The following is a 26,064-nucleotide window of genomic DNA, read 5'->3' on the forward strand; positions in this document are numbered from 1 at the left end:
CATGTAATAAGTTATCTTTCATACTAAATATTATTTTCTCAATTCCCATATCAAAACCTATCCCTTATTTTTAATGTTTCATATCAACCGATACTCATGGGCTATGCCAGGAAACTGCCTTCAACAATTCAACTGATTAGTTGAAATTATGTGGCTTCATCATTTACCTATCTCACTGCGCTCAGGCCTCACCACTGCAACTCCTCTATTTCCAATCGAATTCAAAATCCAAATCTACAATAATCTATTTTTAATCACTATTTTCTACATTTTTCTTTAAGTTAAAATCTCCTGACTATACATGCACACACTCATCATCCTCTTCGGACTGCCTCTGTATTACACAGCACAGAAAAAACTGATTTGCTGCACAGCACAAAAACTGATTTGCTTTGTGACAGACAAAATCTTTATGCAAATTAAGACAAAATTTCTTTTACATATTCTAAAATGTATTTTTAAAAAATTAATTTTACGTAAATTAAGACAATTTTTTATATAAGTTGATTTGATTTTCACTCTAACACTCATTTATCATCATCATCATCAAAGGTGAGGTTGAAGCTACCCAAAAGCAGAAAGAGTTCTCTTCGCCGATGCTTCAAAAGCCTTCATTGACTTTCTATTCAACCTGCTTCGCTTACCCATTAGCACAATGGTATGGTTGGCTCTTCAGGCAAACCCCACGAAAGCATGGAGAATCTCAATGACGATTATCTGATCAATCCAAAGCAAGACAAGACCAATGCTTCACTAGTCTCATCAGGAACCTTCTCCAAACCTGTGATAAATATAAGTTTAAGGGGAGAGTCCAGTTTTAAGAAACTAACTTATTAAAAGGAGGAGTCCTTAAAATTATAAACTCCACAATACTAGTGAGATTTCTTAACATGGAATTCCTAACAAAGCATCCCTTGAGAGCCAATGTCCCAGTGGTTTCATTCTATGACGCTTTACTCAGTCTTCTTACAGGTAATAATCTTCACAAATAATCCTATCCAGTTGGTTCTCTCAATTAAAGCACTAATGTAATAAGCATAAGTTTAAGAGGAGAAATCAATCTCAAAAAAGCTAACCTATTGGAAGGGGGATTCCTTTGAACTTATAAACCTCCTAAATTTCCCATCTTTACATGTGTAAGAGCCGTTTGTGAACAGGGCTTGTCCAAGATGGGGAGGTCGCATGAGCTATGCTATACCATTAATAGATTCGAGTAAGAGAGGAGTTGTGAAGACATTAATCCCATACACAGCGATGGATGATCTCGACGTTCGTCCGTGTCTTCCATTTCAACCATCACTTTGATCTCCAAGTTCAGTTGGGGATGGAAGAGGCAATTTCGTATGCTGCGCGCGCGTGCAGGGACTTCTCTGAGACTTTTGCTTTCATTTTTCTCTGTTTTTTGGCTGAAGATGTTATAGTTTAGGTTATTATACTTGGAGCATTGATGAACCTTTTTCCTGATACTATTGTTTGGTAGGAGTGAGAATGAAGCGGAAATTTTTATATGAAGTTATATTTCTTTTGATTCAATCGAATGTATGTTTAATAGTTTTCTTAGAATATGCTCGGATTAAAGACAGTGATGATTGATGGTAAAAAAAGTTTACATGAATTCTAAATAATATGTCCAGAATGAAATCGAGAACTATATTTATACTCTAATCATTCTTTGTTTCCTTTTGATCTGGTTTACATAATTAATTGATGCTTTTTTTTTTTAATTTTGTTTGCTCTGATAATATTTTTTTTAATCAAGAATACGGCAGCATAAAGAAGCAAGGCATTTCTTTAAACATTGAAATTGAAATATTAATTAAAGATAGCAAATATGTAAAAATAATAATTTATTTTTCAAAAACATCTCATTGACGAGGAGGTGAGTGAAAAAGAATGAGAAGAAAAAACAGATAAAAAAACATATAATTAATTAGAGTATAAAAATAAAAAATGCATTACATGTTTAAACATCTTGTAAAATGGATTAGATCAGACTCATTTAATTGTGGTTGTGAATTAAAAAAAAAAAAAGCCGAAAGATGGCGTATTAAATATTAAATAATTGTTAGAGCCTTATAAAGCGTAACTAATTTTAACCAGTGTTATTAATCGTAGAGATATAGTAGATGTGCAAGTTTTTTTTTTTTTTGCCAGCAGTAGATGTGCAAGTTACAGCCAAAAAAATACAAAAAAGAATTATCCAAAAAAATTAAAAACCATTTATATGAAGTTTAAACGATAAAGATGAAAGGAACACAACACGTAAGACACATTAAAAGCAGACGGCCACCAATTGAATTGACATCAGAGGGTGGTCCTTGGATAGCCATCGAACTCCACCACGAGCTATTATGGCATTGGCATGAAGGCTTTAAATTATATAATTTAATTTGATGGTTTTTTAACAAGTCTTTATCAGTGCCCACCGGTTTGCCTCTGAATTATTAGTGCTCCTTTCTTTCTCTTATTATTAGTAGTGTCATTATTTTATATTCTCCCTTTCGATCGTCCTATGTGCAAAATACAGTTTTTAGAAGTAACCAAGTCGTACTTATAAGAAAAAAGTATTTTTAGGAAATAAAATACATTTTTATATATTTACTATTTTTCTTTACTTTTAACCAGCAATTTATTCTATGTAATTTGATCATTTGTATCTTATGTGTATGTATGTATGATTGAAGGAAGTACATGACATGTTGATATGATGTTTCATATTGATATACCATGTGCTGCTGTAATAGTTTCTTAGTGGTTATTACATTGTAAACAACTATTTAGAGGACGTTATTTTGTTGAATTTAGCCGTTAGGAATGTGATTTTTATTAGTTAATTCAATAATCTTATCATTTTAATTATGTAATAATGGATGGACCACTGAAGAAGAAATTGATACCTCCATCTGGAATTTTCTATTAAGTTATTTGCTCATGCAAAATTCTTTTGTCACCAAATGATAATTAATTTAGTGGGGTAGGGAAGTGCGACGCTGATTTTGAAGCTGCCCAATTTATGTTTATGCTTTTTTTCCATCTCAGTAGATGTTTATGGTTGGTTCCTTGATTCCTTGATTCTTATACACACACACACATATGTGTGTGTACTGTAACCTCACCCTAAGCACCGAAGGCAGGAGCGATCCCTATTAGATGCTTTTTATATGCAAGATATTATACTAGAAAAATAGTCTTTGGTAGATATATGATACTGTCTCTGAAAAAGACATTGTTGACTTACTCAAAAAAAAAAAAAACATTGTTGACTAATTTGAATAAATTAAAAAATTACTAAAATTATTTAATTATAGCATATATCATATGATCTTTTTAAAATAGTTACATGTATCATTAGATTATATGTCAATTTTTAAATAAGAAAAATTTGTTGGAAGAGAAACAATAAATATAAATACTTAAAGTAATTTAATAATTTTTGTAATCCTTTCAAATTAGTTAACCAAGTCTTACATTAAAGATAGAGGTAATACTTTTGAAAAAGGCCAAAAAAAGATAGAGAATGAATTTGATAGCCCCCCCCCCAACTATAGATATCTTTTTTAGTGAAGGCAATTATATTTGATGGTTTTAATTTCGGACAATAAATATGAGTATCTTCTCAAATATTTTACCACTTTCGCCAAACTGAATCCTTACCATTTAGCTAAGAACTTTCTTGCAAGATGGATGCAGGGCTGAAGTAGTTGGGAGGGCTAAAACATAAAATGAGGGGTTAAATTTTGTATAAATATTGTTTCACAAAGGCTAAATAAATATTTTAGCAAAGGAGACGATGCTTTGGATCTGTCCTTCAGATAGTGAAGTGATGATAATTAAGAAGAGTCGTTCTTCTCTTGTATTTTACTTTAATGGGTCATACGTAATTCGTTCTTAGCTTGATTAAAGCCCAAACCCATTTCAACTGGGATATAAGTAAGAATAACAAAAACCTTGGATAAAGACATGTAATACACTCAATTTTGTTTTTAAAGTGTAAAAACTCCTTACGAAACCACTTATGAATTTGCAAAATCAGAGGGAAAAATTGACACAATGTTAAAATTGGCCCAACAAAGCCACAACAGTATCTAATTACCTCTAGCTCAAAAAAAAAATACATAAAAATACATAAATTTTCATAAATTTTCAGAAAAGTGCATCAAACAGTATATTTTTTAGTGGGCGTAGAAGTACCATCAAACATGTAGTAGTATAAAAGAGTTTTCTTTAAAAAAAAAAAATTAACAGTTTACATTACTGCCCAAAACTTAAGTGAACGATATTAGTCTCATCCATGTGCATGTTTCAAGGCGTTATCAAATTCCCTACTTCCTCACATATTGCCGAGGCACACCTTTCTTGTCAAAACATGGGAAATTCAAGTAAACTAGAAAATAAAGGGAAGTAGGAATGTTTATGTTTAAAGGATAAGTTTGCTTATATTTTCTAGGGAAATCTAATTTGAAGATTCTTACCGTTTTCATCAATTTTGAATCAGGTCCCTCTGCTTTTTTTTTTTTTCATTTGATTGGGTCCTTTAATTTTATAATATTAAATATATTAGTCCCTTAAAGTTAAATCTATTAACAGTGTTAAATTTTTTGTTAGCCCAAGTCTGAAACATTCTGCCTTTTCTCTCCTTCCACCATATCTAACCAAGCTCTCCTCTCTCCTTCATTCTTTTCTTAGTTTTGTCTCTTTACTCACCGTCTCCTCACTGATAATTGGCTCACCGTTGCTCTCAACCCTTCCATAATTTTAGCTATAAATTTAATTTTGCTTGGATAGAGGAACCCAGATACTTGTAGTATTTTATTTTTGTCTTCATGGATGATTTTGCAACAGTACTTGTTTTTTGGCTCAAAAGAATCACTCACCACTTTTCTTCTCACAAACCCGACACGTTTGTCTTTTTTCATGCTTTTCTTGTTATCATAATTCTCCAAACGGGGTTCAAGCTGGTTGGCAATGGACAAGTGATTGTGAGGTGGCCAAAGAGGGTCCCAGTGACATTACAACCAAGGGAAGGGAAGGTGTAAGGGAGAGGTTAAAAGCAACAATGAGCCATTTATAACTAGGAAGAATGTTGGGTAAGAAGATAAACTTGTTGAATGAATAAAGGAGAGGGGAGAGATGGGTCGGATATGGCGCAAGGAGAGAGAGGGCAAAAATGTTTTAGACATGACGAACAAAAAATTTAACACTGTTAACCGATTTAGCTCTAAGGGACTAATAGGTTTAACATTATAAAATTAAAAGACCCCATAAAAAGAAAAAAATATAAGGAACTTATAAGGATCTTCAAATTAGTTTTTCCTATTTTCTACTAGATTAGTAAATTTCTCAAAAGGAAAGACAGACAAAGAAACACACGCATGTACGGGCTTAATGACTTTCAATATAATCATAAATATAAAACCTTAATCCACTTTGTCTCTTATTTTTATTTTTTTTATTAAAATAATTCTTGTAATAGTTATATATGTTAAATGTTTCTTTAGTTTGTAATTTTGGCTAATATATATTATTAGTAAGGGTATTTTTGAAAAGATAATACTTATTTATTATAAATATTAATTAAACAAACTTTTTAATCTACTCAAATTAGTCAATCAACTTTTATATTAAGAACTAAGGTAATATAAGAGAGTGTGGGTAAAACTACTATATATAGAGTGAATTTTTTTAAAATATATAAAGTGGATAATAAAGAGTTAAATGGACGTTAAAGAAACAAAGTACTTTTCCAGTTCTAAATATAAAACTTATTTTATAGTATAATTTATATTATAAAATAGATCTTATATATTATCTGAATTTTATATTTAAGATCGGAGTAGTAATTAATTAGTATGTGATTGCATATTTGAATTTGATTCATTGTATTGTCTCGGGATTTGAGCATGCCGATGGGCTGAACCAAATTTATTTGTCTAATTCATCAAAAAGTTAATATAGACAGGTAATTTTTGTTTTCTTAAAATTTGAGTGCATCGAATTCGAAAAAGAATAGGATATAATTAAAGCTCACATTATTCAATTCTTTGGATGAAAATATAGACGCATGAATTGATTCATTGATTTGTACCAAGGTCACTCAAATGAGACTTTTGATTACCAAATTCTTCAATGTACGTTATGGCGCATTCAATCGGTGAGGTATCAACTATTCACATGGTAAATTGTTCTTTTAAAGGCATATCTTTTTAAGTGCATCCAGGAACATTCAATGTCTTAAAATATTCTGTGGTGTATTTGATATTTTGAAATATTTTTCATATGCGTTTTTCACCTTAAAGTATTTTTTAGGCAGGTCTATGTCCTTGAAATAATTTTTTCTTTTACCTTGATGCTAGATGTACCAAATAATATTTTAAAGTATTAGATATATCTAAAAAATATTTTATCGTGTAGGATGCACCAAAAAAAATACTTTAAGGTGTTAAACCTATTTTAAAAATATTTTAGGATATTAAATGTACTACAAAATATTTTAAAATATTAGATGCACCTTAACCCGTATTTTAATTAATATCATTATTTTCTCCATTTTTATTTTAAGATAAAGGGAGAATGTCCATTTTTGTCTCTAAAGTTTTTCACATGAAAGCTATGGGTATAAGAAATTTTTTTTGGAAACGACGTGAGCCCGAAAGTATTAAAATTAGAGTAATGTTATTCTTTTTTAACACCCACTCACATTGGCCGGTAATTTAGGAAATGCGCAGCCAATGAAACATCAGTTTTGAGCCAACCCCTCTGTGGTGTAGTGGCACATAAGTTGCCTTGGGTGCACCTGACTTGCGGAGTGCATTAGTTTGCTAATTAAATTAAAAAAAAAAAATCAGTTTTATATATGAAAAAAGTGACTAGAAAAGAATTAATTGAAAATATATATAATAAAGAAAAGTGGAATTTAAAGAATGCTTTTGATTAAAAAGCAGTTTAATTTGATGCATACTCTGGCTCATGAAAGAGGCGTCACTTAACCCCTAGCTGTACTTTGGTATTTTTAGTGAACATTAGCTTTGTTTGCTAGAGATGAAAGTGTAATTTCTCGTTTATATAAACAGAAATGGATTTTTTTTTTTAACCCGACAAAGAGAAGTGAAATTTAAAGCATGCTTATGATTTTGCTCAAAATAAAAAGCCAAAGAGCATGCTTTTGATAAAAGGGATACCCTGCAAATTTATCCCCAAATTTTTCACTTAAAAATGTTAGCGATAAAATTTTTTTTATGTAAATTGGTTTTGAAAATTTAAAATTCTAGCAATATTATCCCTACTGACAAAATTTGACTTCAAGATGCAATGCTAGTGAGATGTGGCATCAGCGTGGCTGAGGAGAGAAATTTACCCCTTACTTGAACTGAGAGAAAATTAAAGAGGACAAAAAACTAGAGAGGAAAGAAAACAAGACAGAAAAATAAGAATAAAAATAAGTCTTTTGCCACTTAGATACAAGAGAAAACGGAAGAGGAAGAAAAAGTGAAAGAAATAATAGGGTGGGCTTCATACTTCATTGTCTCTTTAAATTTTCTCTTAATATATGGAGAGATTTGGAAAGTTCTTGACTTCATTCTCTCCATATTTATTTTTATTATTTTTTCAAAATTTGAAAAGTTATTCACTTTTAATCTTTTATCTTATAAAAATATTTTTATTAAATAATTTGGTTTTAAAATATAATAATATAAAAATAGGCATAAACCAAATAACTAAATTTTAAATTATTTGATGATACTAATATTAGTATAATTTTCTTATTACAATATTTGATTTGATTTTAAATAGGAAAAATAGTAAATAAAGACCTTTAAAAATATAAAATTGCAATTTGACTACTTCAATTCACAAAATTGCCCTGAGGGACCGGGTCCTAAATATGAATTATGAAATGTAGGATAAAAGTCAAAAATGCCCTTCCCCTTCTCTTCCTTCCGTCTCGTCCTCACCTTCTCTTTCTTTCTTCTCTTGCTCTCTCTCTCTCTTCGTCCTTCTCTTTGCTGCTGCTGAATCTGCTAAATCAAGATCGAAGCATTACACTCTAATCCTCACCCAAACCGCTTCTCTCACTTCAGAATTTAGAGGGAGAGAGGGAGAGAAAGACACTGCTATGTTCTAATTCTTCTGCCATAGCTCAAAACCTTATCTCCATTTCCACCTTTCATAGCCACGAACCTTTGCCCCTTCCTCACTTTCACCTCTTCTATCCTTATCACCGAGAAAAATTTACCTTATGGTTTGTAATCTTCAGCTCTTCTCACATAGATTTGCATCAAATATAGTGAATTTCTGAGTCAGTTTGATTTCATTTAACGATCCTTTGGGTTTGAATTTGTCAAGCATTGTTAGACTTGATTTCACTTGTGAGATTAACAAAATTGCTCATAAACTTTTGTAGGACTTTACGTAAGGTGGTGTGCCACAACTTTAACCATTGCTGAGCATGCCAACACTTGCTTTTTCTTTGACATGACTTAAAAATTTTTAATTTTCTCCATTGGTGTGTATCATACCTGTTTCTATAAAAACTGATTTATTCTTTTTCGTAAAAGGGTGTTGTTTGGCCTTAGCTTCATTTCATGTAGACTTCACTGTTATTGCTGAGTAGAAAACTGTTTTTTATTTTAGTTAGTGCCATGAATGTGCATTTTTACATGGTTTCAATTTCAATTTTTCATCTCTTGAGATTAAGAAGCTAAATCACATTGGTGAAATTCAACTTTGTTGCTGACTGGGAAAAATGATTAAATCAAATCTTTTAATCTTGTAGGCTCACCAACAAGGTAGATGGCAAGCTAGAATTGGCCATGCTACAGGGAAGAAGGATCTGTACTTTAGAACATTTGGTAAAGTTTCAGCTTGTATTATTATCTATCTTGTAACAAAAAAATATTGCAATGGTTTGTTGGATTTTGAAGAGAAAGTCTAGTTTGAAATTATTATTCCTTGTCTCGCAGAGGGAAGGAACATTGTAGCAAAGCATGTTGGAGCACTGTTTTATGCTTGTTTAAGATATGTGTAATGCTTATAGAGTGTGATATTCTATTCTTAATCATCTATTACATGATTTCCATCCCTTACTTGAACTAAGTACCAAATCTAGAACATTATTTGATTCATCTTTTATGACCTTGGATATATCCAGAACATTAGCAAGTCATTATGTTTTTCTCCTGTCTAAAACAGGACTTTATGCATATCTAATAATTACCTTACCATAATTTATGAAAACTATACCAAAAGCTTGAAGATACTTATGCCTTATCCTTGCTTAGGCTCATTTTGAATTCCTCCTTCTGCCTTTACTTTGTCTTTGATATTGTCTTTGTAAGTCAGGTAGTTATGGAGGAAATCAAGAAATGAAAATTCATGATTACCTTTCATTAGTCAATTTATCAGTTTCATGGAGAAAGTCAAAGGCTATTTTAATGTGTATGTGTCTTTTAGTTTGAATTTTGTTTTGTGTACATACCCAAAAAACATACCTAGATCACATTGGATTTGGTCCTGCATACAGGGTAATTGTTCCAAATAGAACAAGGTATCAAGAAATTCTTTGAGGACTATGGTTAGATCAGGAAATGCATTTCAATTTGATGGGTGATAAATTCATAATCTACTCCTCCTTAAAGAATGAAAGATTGGATGATTCATTGCATGTGAATGAGGAAGGGAAGTCAACTTTATGATGGAATGTAAGACTCAAGATTGCATGAGGTGCAGCTCATAATTAGTTTCCTTGCACAAGGGGTTCAACTCAGTGAGCTTGACATTAATCATATTGAACTTGTCATTTATTGCTTATCAGAAATGGTTGCTATCAGAAATCTGTAAATTTTAATTTCAACAAAGAAACTTGAAATTGTATGAAAACCTTATGAGAACTTATTATTTGTCATACTCAACTTGTCATTTGTCATAGTAAACTTGTTATTGTTGGAAATTGTGCCCTAGGGGCCAATCATTATGTTTTGAACATTGTTAATTTATGAGTTTATTAATTAGGTTATCATATTATTTGCATGTTTACTGTGATAACTATCCTTGGATAACTCATGGTTTATCCTAAATGTCCCTGGTCGGTCATCTATGTGGGAGCAAAGATGAAATAAGACCAGTGTGACTTTAAAGATATATGGAGATATAAATTAAAGTCATAGGCACATGTAAGAGTACAAGGTGTTGGACCGACCCGCTATGAGAGAGCTGCATGGGTTAAGTCATAAGCTTCTCTCATATACAAACCATGTCACTGTGCCCTTTGACCTGAGATCATCATGGATTCATACATGAGAAATGCTTAGCTTTGACCTAGTCAAAAGTCACTTTTGACCAAGTGATCATAAAGACTATGTTCAGGCTTAGTGGTTTTTCATGCGTAGGAATGTGAATGGTCAAGATGGAATTTGTCCCTCACATTCGTAGAGAGACATTACTGGGCCCCTCGATGAGTGAGTCTGAGAAATGTATGGCCATACTATAATGGAAAGGTAGTTCCATTTCTATACTCAGACTACTCAGGGATCGAGAAAGTAACGGTCATGAATAGGAGGATGACATTCTCCATGCCTCATCCATGACTAAAATGTCGTGAGACAAAAGGGACGTGATGTGGTTGTATGAAAGGTTGCATCGTTCAATGATCCTCATATGATTTGGGTAGTCGTAATGTCTTGCTAGAGACCGCTTACGACTTGTGGGTCATCATAGTTAATGGCCCACTGCCAACTTCATATGGGCCTACAGGGTCGCACACAAAATAGCCCGACACGAGTTATGATGTCCAGATTCATTGAATCTAAGATATGTCCAGATTCAATGAATAATATAGGGTGGACGTGTGTATATATATATATATATATAAATTCGTATATATATATAAATATAAAAGATATTAATTGTTAGATTTAATTTATAAGGATAAATTAAATATATACAAATTAATTCCGTCATCTCTTTATTAAATAAATAGGAGAATTAAATCTGTGAGACGGATTTAATTTAAACCATATTTATTTAATTGTTCTCTTATCTGATTAGGCAATATTTTGATATTGTATTAATTTCAGAATTAATTTAGAGTTAATTTCGAAATTAAATATTATTAATTAAACCTATATAGCATCCTATATATTGGTATGAGGAGCTAGGGTTTAACTAAGAGAGAACCAACACCTAAGAGACGGCCAAAGAGAGGAGAGAGGACGGATTCCTAAAACCCTAGACGGACATAGGCGCTAGCACGCCGTTCGAGGTTGAGGGCTACTCGTGTGGATACCGGTAGAGGAAGCCGACCGGAGTTGTCGACTTCGAACGACAAAGGAGGCACCAGAAGCATCCTGAACGGCCGAATCATCAAGTCACCAGGGAATCGAACGCCTAAAGGTAATGCTTCTTACTACCTGACTTAAACGCGATCGGTAGATCCGGGAAAGGGAATGAAAGTTTTAAAATTTTATGTCGTTTTCCGCTGCGCGTCGCCTTTCAATTCCCTTCAGTTATTTCGTAAATCAATGTAAAAATTCAGTCATTTTGACAGAGAAATTTGAAATTATATGAAAACCTTATGGGAACTTATTATTTGCCAAACTCAACTTAGCATTTACCATAGTGAACTTGTTACTTTGTAAATCAATATGGAAATTCAGTTATTTTAACAAAGAAATTTGAAATTGTATGAAAATCTTATGGGAACTTGTCATTTGTCATACTCAACTTGTTATTTGTCATAGTAAACATTTCACTTCGTAAATCAATGTGAAAATTCATTCATTTTGACAGGAAAATTTAAAAATTATATGAAAACCTTATGAGAATTTGTCATTTACCAAAGTCAACTTGTCATTTGTCATAATAAACTTGTCACTTCGTAAATCAATGTGGAAATTCATTTATTTTAACAGAGAAATTTGAAATGGTGTGAAAATCTTATAGGAACTTGTCATTTACCTAACTCAACTTGTCATTCGTCATAGTAAAATTGTCACTTGTCATAGTAAACTTGTCACTTTGTAAATCAATATGGAAATTCAGTCATTTTGATAGAAAAATTTGAAATTGCATGAAAACCTTATGGGAACTTGTTATTTGCCAAAGTCAACTTGTCATTTGCCATAGTAAACTTGTCACTTCATATCAATGTGAAATTCAGTCATTTTAATGAAAAAAATTAAAATTGTATGAAAATCTTATGGGAACTTGTCATTTGTCATATTCGACCTGTCATTTGTCATAGTAAACTTATCACTTCGTAAATCAATGTGAAAATTCAGTCATTTTAAGAGTAATTTGAAATTGTATAAAAACCTTATGAGAACTTGTCATTTGTCAAATTCAACTTGTCATTTACCATAGTAAACTTGTCACTTCGTAAATTAATAAGAAAATTCAATCATTTTAACAGAGAAATTTGAAATTGTATGAAAACCTTATAGGAACTTGTTTTATCATACTTAGCTTGTCATTTGGCATAGTGAACTTGTCACTTCTGATAAGGTTTTCATACAAATTTACATTTCTCTTATGAAATGATAAATTCCAGAATTCTTTGACAACAACCAGTTTTTTACAATAGAAGGAGGTAATAATTGTTAATTTGAGTATATCAGCAGGAGATGAGATTGTGGAATAAAGAGAGATTATGGAGAATGAGAGCTTGTATATGAAGAGTACTATATTAGCATTGCATGTTTTGCAGAAAATTAAATATGGAAGCTACACGGTTAGCATGTTTTCATTTCTCTCATTGCTAATCAATGAGTTGGAAAAAACATGAAAGAAAGTCACGGTTTTGGAGAAGAAGAATGAAGTTGAAGGAGAGTAGAATAAAGAAAGAGAAGGAAAGGGGAGAGAGAGAGAGAGAGAGAAAGGAAGTCAGAAATTTAAGTTTATGATATCATAAGAGAGAGGGAGAGAGAGAGGAAGAGGGAGAGAAGGATGAAGAGAGAGAGGAAGAGAAGAAGGAAAGAGAAAGAAATGGGGTGCTGGAAGAAAGAGAAAAGGAAGGGCATTTGAGTCATTTGAACTTCATTTCATAATTGCAATTTAAAACCCAGTCTCTGATAGCAATTTTGTGAATTGAAGTACCGAAATTGCAATTTTATATTTTCAAGGGTTTTTATTTGCCATTTTTCCTTTTAAATATGATATATTTTAATAAAAATATTTTAACCATTTAAATAGTTATTTATTTTTTCTTCTCTCTATCCAAGCAACTCCGATTTTTTCTTCTCTCTGTTTCTCCTCTTCCCATTTTTCTTTCTTCAAAGTTCTAACTTTTCTTGGCATCCAAGGAAGCAAAGCATTAATGTGCCTCATCATATGAACGAAACCCATCAAAAGCAACACCCACCTCAATCAAAAAGTCTTGAGAAACGTGTCCATATCTCTTCCTTCACTGTTCTTTTCTTCTTAATCAAAAAGCCTTGAGAAATGTCTCCATATCTCTTCCTTCACTGTTCTTTTCTTCTTAATCAAAAAGCCTTGAGAAGTGTTTCCATATCTCTTCCTTCACTGTTCTTTTCTTCTTAGTCAAAAAGCCTTGAGAAGTGTCTTCATATCTCTTCCTTCACTGTTCTTTTCTCCTACCACTTCTCTGAAAATTGTTGCCTGTTATCCTCTAACTGTTTTTTAATTTTGAGGCTTTGTCCAAATTTTTTTTAATTTTTATTATTAAATTCTACATAAAATATATGACATTTTAATATTTTATTTATAAAAAATATTTAGTTTCCGATTTTTACAATTTTTTAAAATTTGAATACTCTACGTTAAGAAAAAAAAAAACTAAAGCATTTAAATCGCTAAATCTTATAATTTTGCAATTGGCGAAATTGCTCTAAAAAACTTTTCTGATGCCACGGCTCTTTTACGAAAACTTCGGGAGCAAGAATGACTTTTAATCCTAGGATAAAATACATGACCATATATATGCACCCACTCATCCTCAATTCCCTTGTAGTTGCACTAAGCACACAAAACTGAATTGTTTCTGCGCACAAACAGTGAAGGATGGCGTCATCGAAAGTGAGCTTGAAGTTGTTGATCGACACAAAAGAAGAAAGAGTTCTCTTTGCCGAAGCTTCAAAAGAGTTCATCGACTTTCTATTCAGCTTGCTTCGCTTACCCCTTGCTACAGTGACCAGGCTGCTAACCAAAAATGCCATGGTTGGCTCCTTAGGCAAACTCTACGAAAGCGCAGAAAATCTGAGCGACGTTTATCTCAACAACCCAGAACAAGACAGGAACACTTTGCTGAAGCCAAGTGCTCCATTAGATCCTGGCTACCTTCTGCCTGCTGCAAATGATGATGATCGTCATGATACCAATTCCTCAGGAACTACTCCAAATCTCTACATGTGTGGGAGCCGTTGCAATTATGCGGTGACTTATGTTAAGGACACGAAGTGTCCACATTGTTCATGGGGCGTGATGAGGGATGCTGTACAATTAGTAGGTAATGATACGAAGGCGACAGAAGTGAAAGATTCAAGTGCGAAAGGCTTTGTGAAAGGAGTGGTCACTTACACTGTGATGGATGATCTCGAAGTTCGTCCCATGTCTACCATTTCAACCATCACTTTGATCTCCAAGTTCAAAGTCAACGACATTTCTTCCTTACAAGAAAGGGTTGTTGAGTTGGGAATGGAAGAGGTAACATAATTAATATATGCAGGGACTTCATCTCTGAAACTTTTGTTTTCATTTTCTGTGTTTTCCAAAGATGTTCGGTTATTATACTAAAAGCATAACATAACCTTTTCCCCAAGTGAGAATCAAGTCAAAATTCTGGCCAAAAAAAAAAATCAAGTCAAAATTTATTGTAAAGTTATATTTTCTTAAATATTGATCACATGTATATTTAAGAAGTGTTTGGATGGAAACCAAACTATAACTTTAAAAATAATTTTACAGTATATAAAATAAATATGTAAAGAAGTTTGTCTCAATTTATAAAAAAAATACTTTTAAAAAATATTTTTGATGATATCTAAATACTCTCTAATCGGTTTTCTTTTGAATATCGTTGGATCAAAGATAATATAATATGTGTCTTATTTACTCTTAGTTATTATTCAGTTGCTTTTTACATTCTTGCTTACTTTTTTGATGCTAGCTTTCTTTTTTTGTGCCCCTTATAATGTTTGTAGACTCTAATAGTTTTTTCTTTCATTAGGGTATTAAATTGCTGAAGGCTTCCCTGCAGTGCAAGAATGTTTTGACAAGTGTTTTTCTCCAAAAAGACGACATAAAAAAGCAAGGAATTTCTCAAGACATTGTAATGGAAAGTGAGACTTGCTAGGTTCCTTTTGTTTCTGTGTTTCATCGGTCTTCGTTTCTTTTCCTCTTTTTTGGTGGGTGACATCTATTTCAGTCTACTTTTGTACTATTTTTGTTTGTTTTGCCTGATACTTTTGTACTGTTATGAACTTCTGGGATGTTTTATTTTTATGGTTAATCAGGCTGGTGAAATTAATTACTGTTGCCAAACCCAACTATTTGTATGATGCTAGTTATGAAATTTCATGCTTGCTCAACAATTAAAAGCAGTTATCATGATGCTGTGTCAAGCGATCAGTTTTTTCTGTAAAGAATACTGAAAAATCCCAAAAGAAAAAAAACACTTTCGTTGCATTATTATGAGTTACTAGTTCAAGAAAAAAGATAGAAAAAGAAAAATTAAAGTCATTTTCATACGGTACGACCATAGGACAAAAAGGGGCCATTATCATTAACAAAGCTCCTATGAAATGCCGTACACTGTTGGGGGGAAAAAAATAATATCTGTACACTGTAGCTATAGCCATTGATTTTCTGAGTAATCCAGCCAACCTTTTTCAAAATATAGTTTTTGAAAAGTACATATTTGTCAAGGGAAGCAATGAGGCATTTTTATCAAAATATTATAAATAAAAAGAAAAATTAGAGATAAATCTCTTATTAAAAATTTAATTAGCTGGACCTAAAGATTCTATGTAGCTTAACTTAACTTTCTTTGTGTGCAATTTATCTTCCTTTGTATATAATGATCTTCCTTTGTGCAATGTACAACACAATTTTACTTTGTGCAAATAAAATTCTTTTATGTGCAAGTTATCTTCTCTATGTGCAAACTAATTCCTTATATCTAATAATATTTTGTACAAACTATCTTTCTTTATGTAACTTCTTTTTTTTTGTGTAACTAATTTTTTTCTTGTATAATCAATCATTCTATGTCCTATTTACCAAATAAATTTTTAATGAGAAATTTATTTTCATTTTTTTCTAAATAAAGTGAACAATCCAAATGCTACCTGATGGAAAGCATTAACCATACGCTACACTATTTGAAACTTGTGCGTTCAGACCGTGAATAAGTTCAGCCTGATATGTTTTTTTCAAATTGTTCCTTGATTCTTATATACAAATGTACTATTGTACCCTCAACCTAAGCCGCCTGCGTCGGGGCTGATCCTAGTAGATGCTTTGAGTTTTATCCCGTTAGATGCTTTTAGTTTTATATGCAAAATATTACTAGAAAAATAGGCTTTGGTAGCCCAAACCCAGATATATGATAATATTATCTCAAATATTTAATATAAAAATAGTTGATTAATTTAAAAAAATAAAAAAATATTAAAATTATTTAATTAAAGTATATATTATATGATCTTTTTAAAATAGTTATGTATATCATTATATTATATGTTAATTTATAAGTGAGGAAAATTAGTTTGAGAAGAAATAATAAATATAAATACTTTAAATTGATTTAATAATTTTTTTAATATTTCTAAATTAGTTAATTAGGTCTTATATTAAGAACAATAGATACTAATTTTTTAGAGAAAAAAGAAGGCCAAAAAAAAGGAAAAAAGAGGAATTTGATCGCTTCTTCCCCCGGTATATTTTAGGGAAGACAACTATGTTTGATGTCAGTGAAAACGTTTTGACCAAAGACATGTAATATACTACCTCCGGTCCTAATTATAAGACCCAGTTGACTAATTTGAGGAGATTAAGGAAATAAGTTAAGTTAGTTATTTGTAACAAATAAGTGTTGTCATTCCTAAAATATCCTTACTAATTAAGTGTGTTGGTTAGAACTATCATTATTAGAAGGACTATCTTGAAAAAAATACATAAATATGAGAGACAAAATGGATTGGGGTCTTATAATTAGGACCAAACTAAAAGCCAAACGGGGTCTTATATTAAGGACAGGAGGTAGTACTTAATTTTGTTTTTAAAGTGTAAAAATACCTTTAAACTTCTATTTAACATCTTTAAACTTCTTTTTAACATCATAAACTTTTCAGACTCAAATACTTATGAATTTGCAAAATCAGAGAAAAAAATACATAACATTAAATTCTTCTAACGAACCCACGTCATTATTATGACAGTATCAAATCACTCCTAGCTGAAAGAAACATAAAAATACAAAAATACTCATAAATTTTTAAACAACATGCTTCAAACGCCATGTATTCTTCAGCAAGTATAAAAGTACCATAACGAACATGTAACAGTATTAAAGAGTTTTCTTTTTTGGAAATTAACAGCTTACATTACTGCCCAAGATTTCCTCATATACTGCGGAGGCACATCCTTCTCCTCAAAACATTCTTGCATTGCCTGCTGTAGTTGGATGCCCTACCAAATATGGGAAATAATAATATTAGAAAATTCAAGGAAACTAGAAAATAAAGGGAAGCAGGAGTGTTTATATTTAAAGGATAAGTTTGCTTATATTTTCTACTAAATTAGTAAATTTCTCAAAAGGGGAGACAAACTAAGACGCACACATGTACGGGTATGATGACCCGGGTCCGAACTATTCGGGGCAACATTTGAAAGTGTCCTTGTTGCTTTGGATTCAGCAAGCAAGCATCATTGATGTCGTCCATGCTTTCATAAAGTTCAGCTATATATCCACCCCACCAATTCCCGTACAGGAGCCTTATGACTGATCCAATGGGTAAGCCAAGTCAATAAGTTTCAGTAAAACTACTTTCAATTTTCAATATAAAAACTAATTAATTAAAATAATTAATTAAATTAATTATTATTTGCAATAAACAGATGTTGTCTTTCTTAAAATTTCTTACTAATTAAATATATTAGCTAGAACTATTATTTGATAAAATATAACATTTAACATGTGTAACTACTATAAAGATTATCTTAAAAAAAGAATAAATATGAGATACAAAGTAAATTAGGGTCTTATATTTAGGATTAAATTGAAAGTTAAACTAGTTATATTACCTCCAATTCTTAATATAAAAGCTAGCTTAACTTTTAATTTGATTCTAAATATAGACCCAGATCCACTTTATTTTTTATATTTATCTATTTTTTCTAAAGCGGTTTTTGTAGTATTTACACATGTTAAATGTGTTTTCAATTTAAAGTTTTAACTAATACACGTTATTAGTAAGGATATTTTAGAAAAGATAACACATATTTATTATAAATAACTAACTTTAAAAACTTTATTAATATACTTAAATTAGTAATCTAACTTTTATATTAAAGAGCAGAGATGATATAAGAAAGTGTAAGTAAAGCTATTATATATAGAGTCAATTTTTTCAATATATGTAAAGATAATAAAGAGTTTATTAAAGAAAAAAAGTATTCCCTCTGGTCTTAAATATGATACTTATTTTATAATATAAATTATACAATAAAATAAGTCTTATATTTAGGGTATGTGATCACATATTTGAGTTTGTTCATTGTATTGTCTCGGGATTTGAGTATACTGATGGCCTGAACCAGATTTATTTGTTTAATTCCTCAAAAAGATCACACGTGTTGCAGTGAATGGTAGATTTTTTTTTTTTAAAGAAAAAGACTAGATAGTAATTTCGGAAAATAATTAAAGCTCACATTGTTCTTTTTGTGACCAGAGAAAGCTCACATTGTTTAATTCTTTGAATGAAAATATCCGTGCATGAATTGATTGATTGATTTGTACTAAGATCACTCAAATGAGACTTATGATTACCAAATTCTTCAATGCTATGATGCATATAAATTGCTATTCTTTTTAAATGCGTCTTTTTTTTTTAAGTACATTTAGTATTTTAAAATCTTTTATATATATATATCTAATATCCTGAAATGTTTTTTAGGTGTGTTTATAATTTTGAAATATTTTTCAACAAGTGGGTCCATTACCTTGAAGGATTTTTTTCTTTTGCTTTAGTACTCAATGCAACAAACAATATTTTATAGTGTTAGATGTACTTAAAAAAATTTTAGAGTGTAAGATATACCAAAAAATACTTCAAGCAGAATAGTAGATGTACTACAAAATACTTTAGAATGTTAGATATATCTTAACTTGTCTTTTAATTATTATCATTATTTTCTCCATTTTCACTTTAAGATAAAGGAAAAATGTCTATTTTTTGTCTTGAAAGTTTTTATATGGTATCCGTGGATATACAAAAAATTTTTTTAAGAACAATATCAAACCAAGATTATTAAAATTGGAGTAATATCACCTTTTTTTTTTTAACGCCCACTCACATTGACCCCTAATTTAGAAAATAAACAACTAATAAAACAGGAGTTTTAAGCCAACACCACTGTGGTGTAGTGGCACGTAATTTGTCTTGGGTGCAAAATGGTTACGGCTTTGCCGCAAGTATTAGTTTGCTAACTGAAAAAAAAAAAAAAGAGTTTTATACATGAAAAAAGTGATTAGGGGGTGTTTGGATAGAAACCAAACCATGGTTTCAGAAGTATTTTTACGGATTACGAAGTAAACATGTGGAGGAAGTTACCTCGTTTTGCGGAAAAGTGATTCTGAAACTATGGTTTTGATTTTGCCAAACACCTCCTAGAAAGGAAATAATTAAAGGAAAAAAATAATAAAGAAAAGTGGAATTTAAAGAATGTTTTTGACTAAAAAGCACTTTAATTTGACGCGTTCTCTGCCTCATGAAAGTGGCGTCGCTTAAACTTTGGCTGCATTTTGGCGCTTTGGTGAATGTTAGCCTTATTTGCTAGAGGTGAAAGTGAAATTTTTTGCCAACAAAGAGAAGTGGAATTTAAAGCATGCTTTTGAATGTCCCCAAAAAATGCACGCTTTTGATTAGAAAAAATAAGCCACAAATTTATCTCAAAAATTGTCACTTAAAAATACTAGGTATTAGAAAGATTTTTTTTAATGAAAATTGTAGCAATATTTCTCTTACTGGAAAAAATTTGAGTTCAAAATGCAATGCTGGCGACGATGAGGCATCTGCATGGCAGAAGAGAGGTATTTATCTCTTGCTTGGATTGAGAGAAAATTAGAAAAAGAAAAAACTAGAGAGAAAAATAAAAAGAGAAATGAGTTTTTTTCTTCTTGAATAGAAGAAAAAAAAAACAAAAGAAAATATAAAGTGTATCTCATATCTCATCTTCTCTCTATCTAAATAAAAAGGATGATAATTTTTTTTTTCCTCTATTTGTTTTCCGCATCGTTTCCTCTCATTATATTTTTCTTCTTATCAATTTTTCTTCCCATACAAGCAGAGCGTAAAAGTGCCACATCACATGAATGAAACCAATAAAAAGCAACGCCTTCTTTAATCAAAAAGCCTTCAGAAACGTGTCCCCATCTTGAATGAAATGCTATAAACAGTAAATAATACTTCTCCGTCCTTAATATATGATCTGATTATTGAGTTGGTTTTAATCCTAAATATAAGACCAATTTCTCATATCTATCAATTTTCTCTAAATTACTTTCATGAATATTTCCTCAACCATAATCAAGTAGAAAAAGAAGATAGGGTATTAAGAAAAATGATTATAATATTTTAGAAAAACGTGTCACATTTCTTATAATTAACTAACTTACCTAACTTCCTTAATCTAATCAAACTAGTTAAATAGATTTTATATTAAGAACCGGAAGAGTATTTCCCATATGCTATACAAACAAAATTATTTACCTAAATGCTATAATCAAACTCGTTTTGGGAGAACTCGAGTTCAAGAAAACAATCATTCTTATGAGTTTCACATAATTATTTTTTTCATCCTCTCAATGAAGAAGGTTTCATAGGTTTCAAAGCCTCTCTCTTCCCATTTTAATGCTCTTTCTTCCCTTCAACCCTTGGAACACAAATGCATTGTCTACAAAATCACCAACTAGTAACAATTTCAACACTTCTACGCAGTACTACTTCTTCTGGTTCTTATTATAAAAGCTAATTGACTAATTTGAAGAGATTAAGAAAATAAGTTAACTTAGTTATTTGTAATAAGTATTGTTTTTCCTAAAATATTCTTACTAATTAAGTGTGTTGGCTAAAACCATCATTATTAGAAGGATTATATTGGGGAAAAATGCATAAATATGAGAGACAAAGTGGATTGAGATATTATATTTAGGACTAAAATAAAAATAAAATGAGGTCTTATATTAAAGACTGGAGGTAGTATAATGTGTGCAAAAAAATAAAACTGAAACAAGATCATTAGCAATTTAAAAATGAGTTAAATATTATCCACCAGTTTAAATTTTTTTTGGTAGCATTAAATATTCTAAACTAATTTTTAATGCATTTAACTCTATAAAACATATCATACACTAAAAGTTAATTAAAGAGCGTCCAACACCAAAAATAGTTTTTTGGATGCCCCAAAAATTAATTTTTTTTTGTCTGTCACCAAAAATTAACTTAAAATATTGAGTGCTTCAATACATTGGATGTTACCTAACCAAAATTTAATATAGAATATATCTTTAAGTTAAAATTTTTTATATTTATATATATTCTATATCAAAATATATTTTATGGAATCGAATATATTGAAAAGTAGTTTAAGATATTGAGTACTGTTAAAAAAATATTTTTGATGTTGGATGCTACTTAATTAATTTTTAGTGTGTGATAATACCTCCAGTCTTAATTATAATATCTTAATTATAATTTACAAACATGATTTTATAATTAAGACTGGAAATAGTATGTTTTACAGTGTATGCGTGTGTCCAGGTGTTGACGGAAGGAAAGAGCAGGGAGAGTGATGATAGGCTTAAAACGGAAAGAGAGAGGTTTTGAAACCCATGAAATCTTGCCACCTTTTTTATTAAAATTTTTTTTGAAAAAACAATTATGTGAAACCCGCTATGGGAATCTTTTCAAATGTTTTTTTTTTGTGGCATGAGATTTTATATAAAATAAGTGACATTTTAAAGTATTAAATCTTTAAAAAATCATTAAAAAAATTAAACTATTTTTATAAATAAGATATCAAAATGTCATTCATTTTTATGTAGAATCTAATAATAAAAAAACCGCAAAAAATATTTGGAAAAATTCCCAAAATTAAAAGGCAGCAGGCTAGCAGTAGCAGCATACAAGGGCAGCTGACACTCCCAGCCCCCATCCCTCTACTTAAAATTTTTTTAGCCGTTCATTCTTCTAGTTCAATATTCTTATCAGATTTAAAAAAAGCATTGAAGCACAACCAAAAATATGAACACCAGCAGATTGTCCCACCAGATAAATCATTAACAAATTTATCAATAAAAAATCAATCTTATAATTTTGCAACTGGCGACATTATTCCAAAAAAGTTTCTTAACGCCCACGTGCGTCTCTTCTACGAAAACTTTGGGAGCAAGAATGACTTTTAATCCTAGCATAAAATACATGACTATATATATGCATCCACTCATCGTCAATTCTCTTGTAGTTGTACTAAGCACACCAAACTGAATTGCTTTGCGCACAAACTGTGAAAGATGGCATCCTCGTCGTCGTCCTCGAAAGTGAGCTTGAAGCTGTTGATCGACACAAAAGAAGAAAGAGTTCTCTTTATGGAAGCTTCAGAAGAGCTCATTGACTTTCTATTCAGCTTGCTTCGCTTACCCGTCGGCACGGTGACCAAGAAAGAAAAGCTAGGGTAAAATATTGAATATGCCGAGACAATCAATTGTGCTCTGGCCTCCTGTATAATATATATCAGAAAGAATAGAGAATCTTCGTACAATACAAAGGGAATATTACAAATGAATAAAGGAGAGCCCTACACGTGTTGAACTATACAGCTGTATATGATAAGCTTAAAACTATACAAATAATATTTATATTAATGTTCTAACATTCCCCCTCAAACGAGAGGGTGTCTTCAACAGTCCGAGTTTGTTCCTGAAATCAGAATATTGAGAGTGAGACAATGCTTTTGTTAGGCAATCAGCAACTTGATGCGAAGAGGGTACATATCGAACATCCAGAAAGCCAGAAAGAACTAGATCTCTAATAAAGTGAATATCAATTTCTATGTGTTTGCTTCTTGCATGATGAACTGGGTTTGCTGCAAGTGCTCTTGCACTAAGATTATCACACCAAACTATCGAAGGCTGTTTTATCCTGAGTCCAAGTTCACACAATAATGAACTTAACCATTTAATTTCAGCTGCACCATCAGCGAGTGCCCTATACTCAGATTCTGTGCTAGATCTAGACACAACTCGTTGCTTACGAGACATCCAAGAAACCAATGTTCCACCAAAGTACACACACACTCCAGCCATGGATTTTCTATCATCAACATCGGTAGCCCAGTCTGCATCTGTAAAGGCCACTAACCGAGGAGAAGAAATAGGCTTAATGTTTAAACCGAGATAATGAGTCCCTTTGAGATATCGTAAAATTCTCTTTACTCCTTGAAAATGAACATCAGTTGGCTTTGACATAAATTGACTGAGTTTGTTGACTGCAAAAGCTATGTCTGGACGTGTTGTAGTGAGATATTGCAGAGACCCAATAGCTTTTCTATATAATGAGGGGTCTTTCATGAGCTCACCATCGTTGATGGAGAAATAGCGTCCTGTAACCATTGGTGTACTCACAGGTGCACAATCTAGCATACCAAACTTCTTCAAGATATCCTGTATATATTTACTTTGATTCAAATAAAAACCGGACCTATCTCTGTAAATTTCCAAGCCAAGAAAGTAGTACAGAGGTCCTAGATCCTTTAATGAAAACATAGCATTCATCCTCTGAATAAACTGCTTCAAGTATGAAGAGTTATTACCAGTCACAAGAATATCATCAACATAAATTAGCACAAAGACTATGACAGAATTTGTACGCAAATAGAACAAAGAGATATCACTCTTGGCATTTTGAAAACCCCATTGATGCAAAGTGTCTCTTAGTCGATCAAACCAGGCCCTTGGAGCCTGTTTAAGTCCATAAATGGCTTTAATCAACTTGCACACATGGTTCGGCCTCTGTGGATCATGAAAACCTTCTGGTTGATGCATAAAAACGTCCTCTCTAAGATACCCATTTAAAAATGCATTGTTCACATCAAATTGTCTTACCTCCCAATTGAAAGTCACTGCAATTGTAAGCACAACACGAATAGTTGTCGGTTTGATAACTAGACTGAAGGTTTCTCCATAGTCTATCCCTGGTGCTTGTTGAAAACCTTTAGCCACCAAACGAGCTTTATGCTTTAAAATTGACCCATCAGCCTTGAATTTAGTTTTAAACACCCATTTGCAGTCGACAAGTTTTTGAGAGCTATTACGAGGAACTAGGATCCATGTTCTATTCTTCTGCAAGGCAGCAAACTCATCCTTCATTGCTCGCAACCAGTGAGGCATCTGTAAGGCTTCACCAACAGTGAGTGGTTCAGACGCACTAATGAGAGAATTTGGATTTTCAGATTGAAGGAGCCCAATAAAAGGATGTTTGGGCTTAAATATTCCATCCTTGGATCGAGTGATCATATGATGCTGATTTCCTTGGACATGTGGAGGCTGGACTTCTTGGGCCGATGAGTCCAAAGAGTTGGAAATAGAAGGAGAGTTTAGTGGAGAATTTTGACCCATAGAGCTAGCCGTTGGAGATGCATCTCTGTCATGGGACCCATTCTGCACTGATCGATTAATGACTGGTAAAGGAGAGTCACGTGCTGCTGGAATAGAACCCAATAAAGAAGTCTCTGTTGAGGAAGATGAAGAACTCATCTCTGAAGCATCTAGCAGAGGAAAATTAAGCATCTGCAGAGAAATATCACCACCAGATTCTGGATTAGAAGATCTGCGATTCAAGAATCCTGTTACAAAAGGAAAAAGTGATGGATCAAACACAACATGTCGAGAAATATATATTCGACCAGTGGCACTCAAGCATTTGAACCCTTTGTGTTGAGCTGCAGGTCCAAGGTATACACACTTCTGACTATGAAATTGAAACTTATGATTATTATAGGGCTTGAGACACGGATAACAGGCACAACCAAAAGGTTGTATACTATGATAATCTAGTTCTATTCTGTATAGTTGAAACAGAGGCGTTATACCATTTAGCACTGGAGTTGGAAGGCGATTTATCAGAAACACAGCGGCTTGAAAAGCATCAACCCAATAAGTAAGAGGCATTCTTGCTTGAGCTAATAAAGTCAATCCCATTTCTACAATATGCCTGTGTTTTCTCTCCGCTCTGCCATTTTATGGTGATGAATATGGACAAGTATATCTCAAATTAATTCCCGCAGCTTGAGCCATAGGAATAAAAGGCTTATATTCAGATCCATTATCACACTGTAGTTCTTTGATTTTTGCATTAAGCTGATTCTCAACAAGAGCTCTAAAAGTATTGAAGGCATTGACTGCTTCTCCTTTATTTTTCAGTGGATATATCCATGTATATCTGCTATAGTCATCGACAAAATGAATGTAAAAACGATGTCCATGTATTGACTGCACTGGAGATGGACCCCAAAGATCCGTGTGGACTAATTCTAATGGAGAAGATGCATGAGAGACAGACTGAGGAAAAGGTAACAATTTAGATTTACCAAATTGGCATGCTTCACAAACAAAGTTTTCATTAACAGAAACTTTCTCATTACATTGATTCAATATTTGCTTTAGAACTCTACTACTGGGGTGTCCTAATTTGCAATGCCATCTAATAAAGTCTTCCTCTCCAGAAACTCCAAAACGTGCTGTATGAACTTGAGGCTGAAACTTCTGTCCATTAAACATTGGATACATTCCTTGCTTCGGTAGCCCTTGCATCAACAGTTGACCGGTTACCTTGT

General features: G+C 31.9%; 1 protein-coding gene across 1 annotated transcript; it reads left to right on the forward strand.

Moving 5' to 3' along the window:
- The first annotated feature begins 13,994 nt into the window (after positions 1–13,994).
- On the forward strand, positions 13,995–15,492 carry LOC114746112 (uncharacterized). Its single transcript, XM_028934299.1, has 2 exons — positions 13,995–14,655; positions 15,179–15,492. Exons 1-2 carry the CDS (start codon positions 14,014–14,016, stop codon positions 15,302–15,304), a joined length of 768 nt encoding a protein of 255 aa, XP_028790132.1. The 5' UTR covers positions 13,995–14,013; the 3' UTR covers positions 15,305–15,492.
- Positions 15,493–26,064: the final 10,572 nt, after the last annotated feature.

Source organism: Neltuma alba, unplaced genomic scaffold (assembly GCF_004799145.2).
Source record: "Neltuma alba isolate B1F8T4 unplaced genomic scaffold, ASM479914v2 tig00004898_pilon, whole genome shotgun sequence".
Taxonomy (NCBI): domain Eukaryota; kingdom Viridiplantae; phylum Streptophyta; class Magnoliopsida; order Fabales; family Fabaceae; genus Neltuma; species Neltuma alba.

Coding starts and splice junctions, on each gene's coding strand:
- LOC114746112 (XM_028934299.1), top strand. CDS start 14,014: ATGGCGTCATCGAAAGTGAGCTTGAAGTTGTTGATCGACACAAAAGAA. Junction 14,656..15,178: donor TTGAGTTGGGAATGGAAGAG/GTAACATAATTA, acceptor TTCTTTCATTAG/GGTATTAAATTGCTGAAGGC.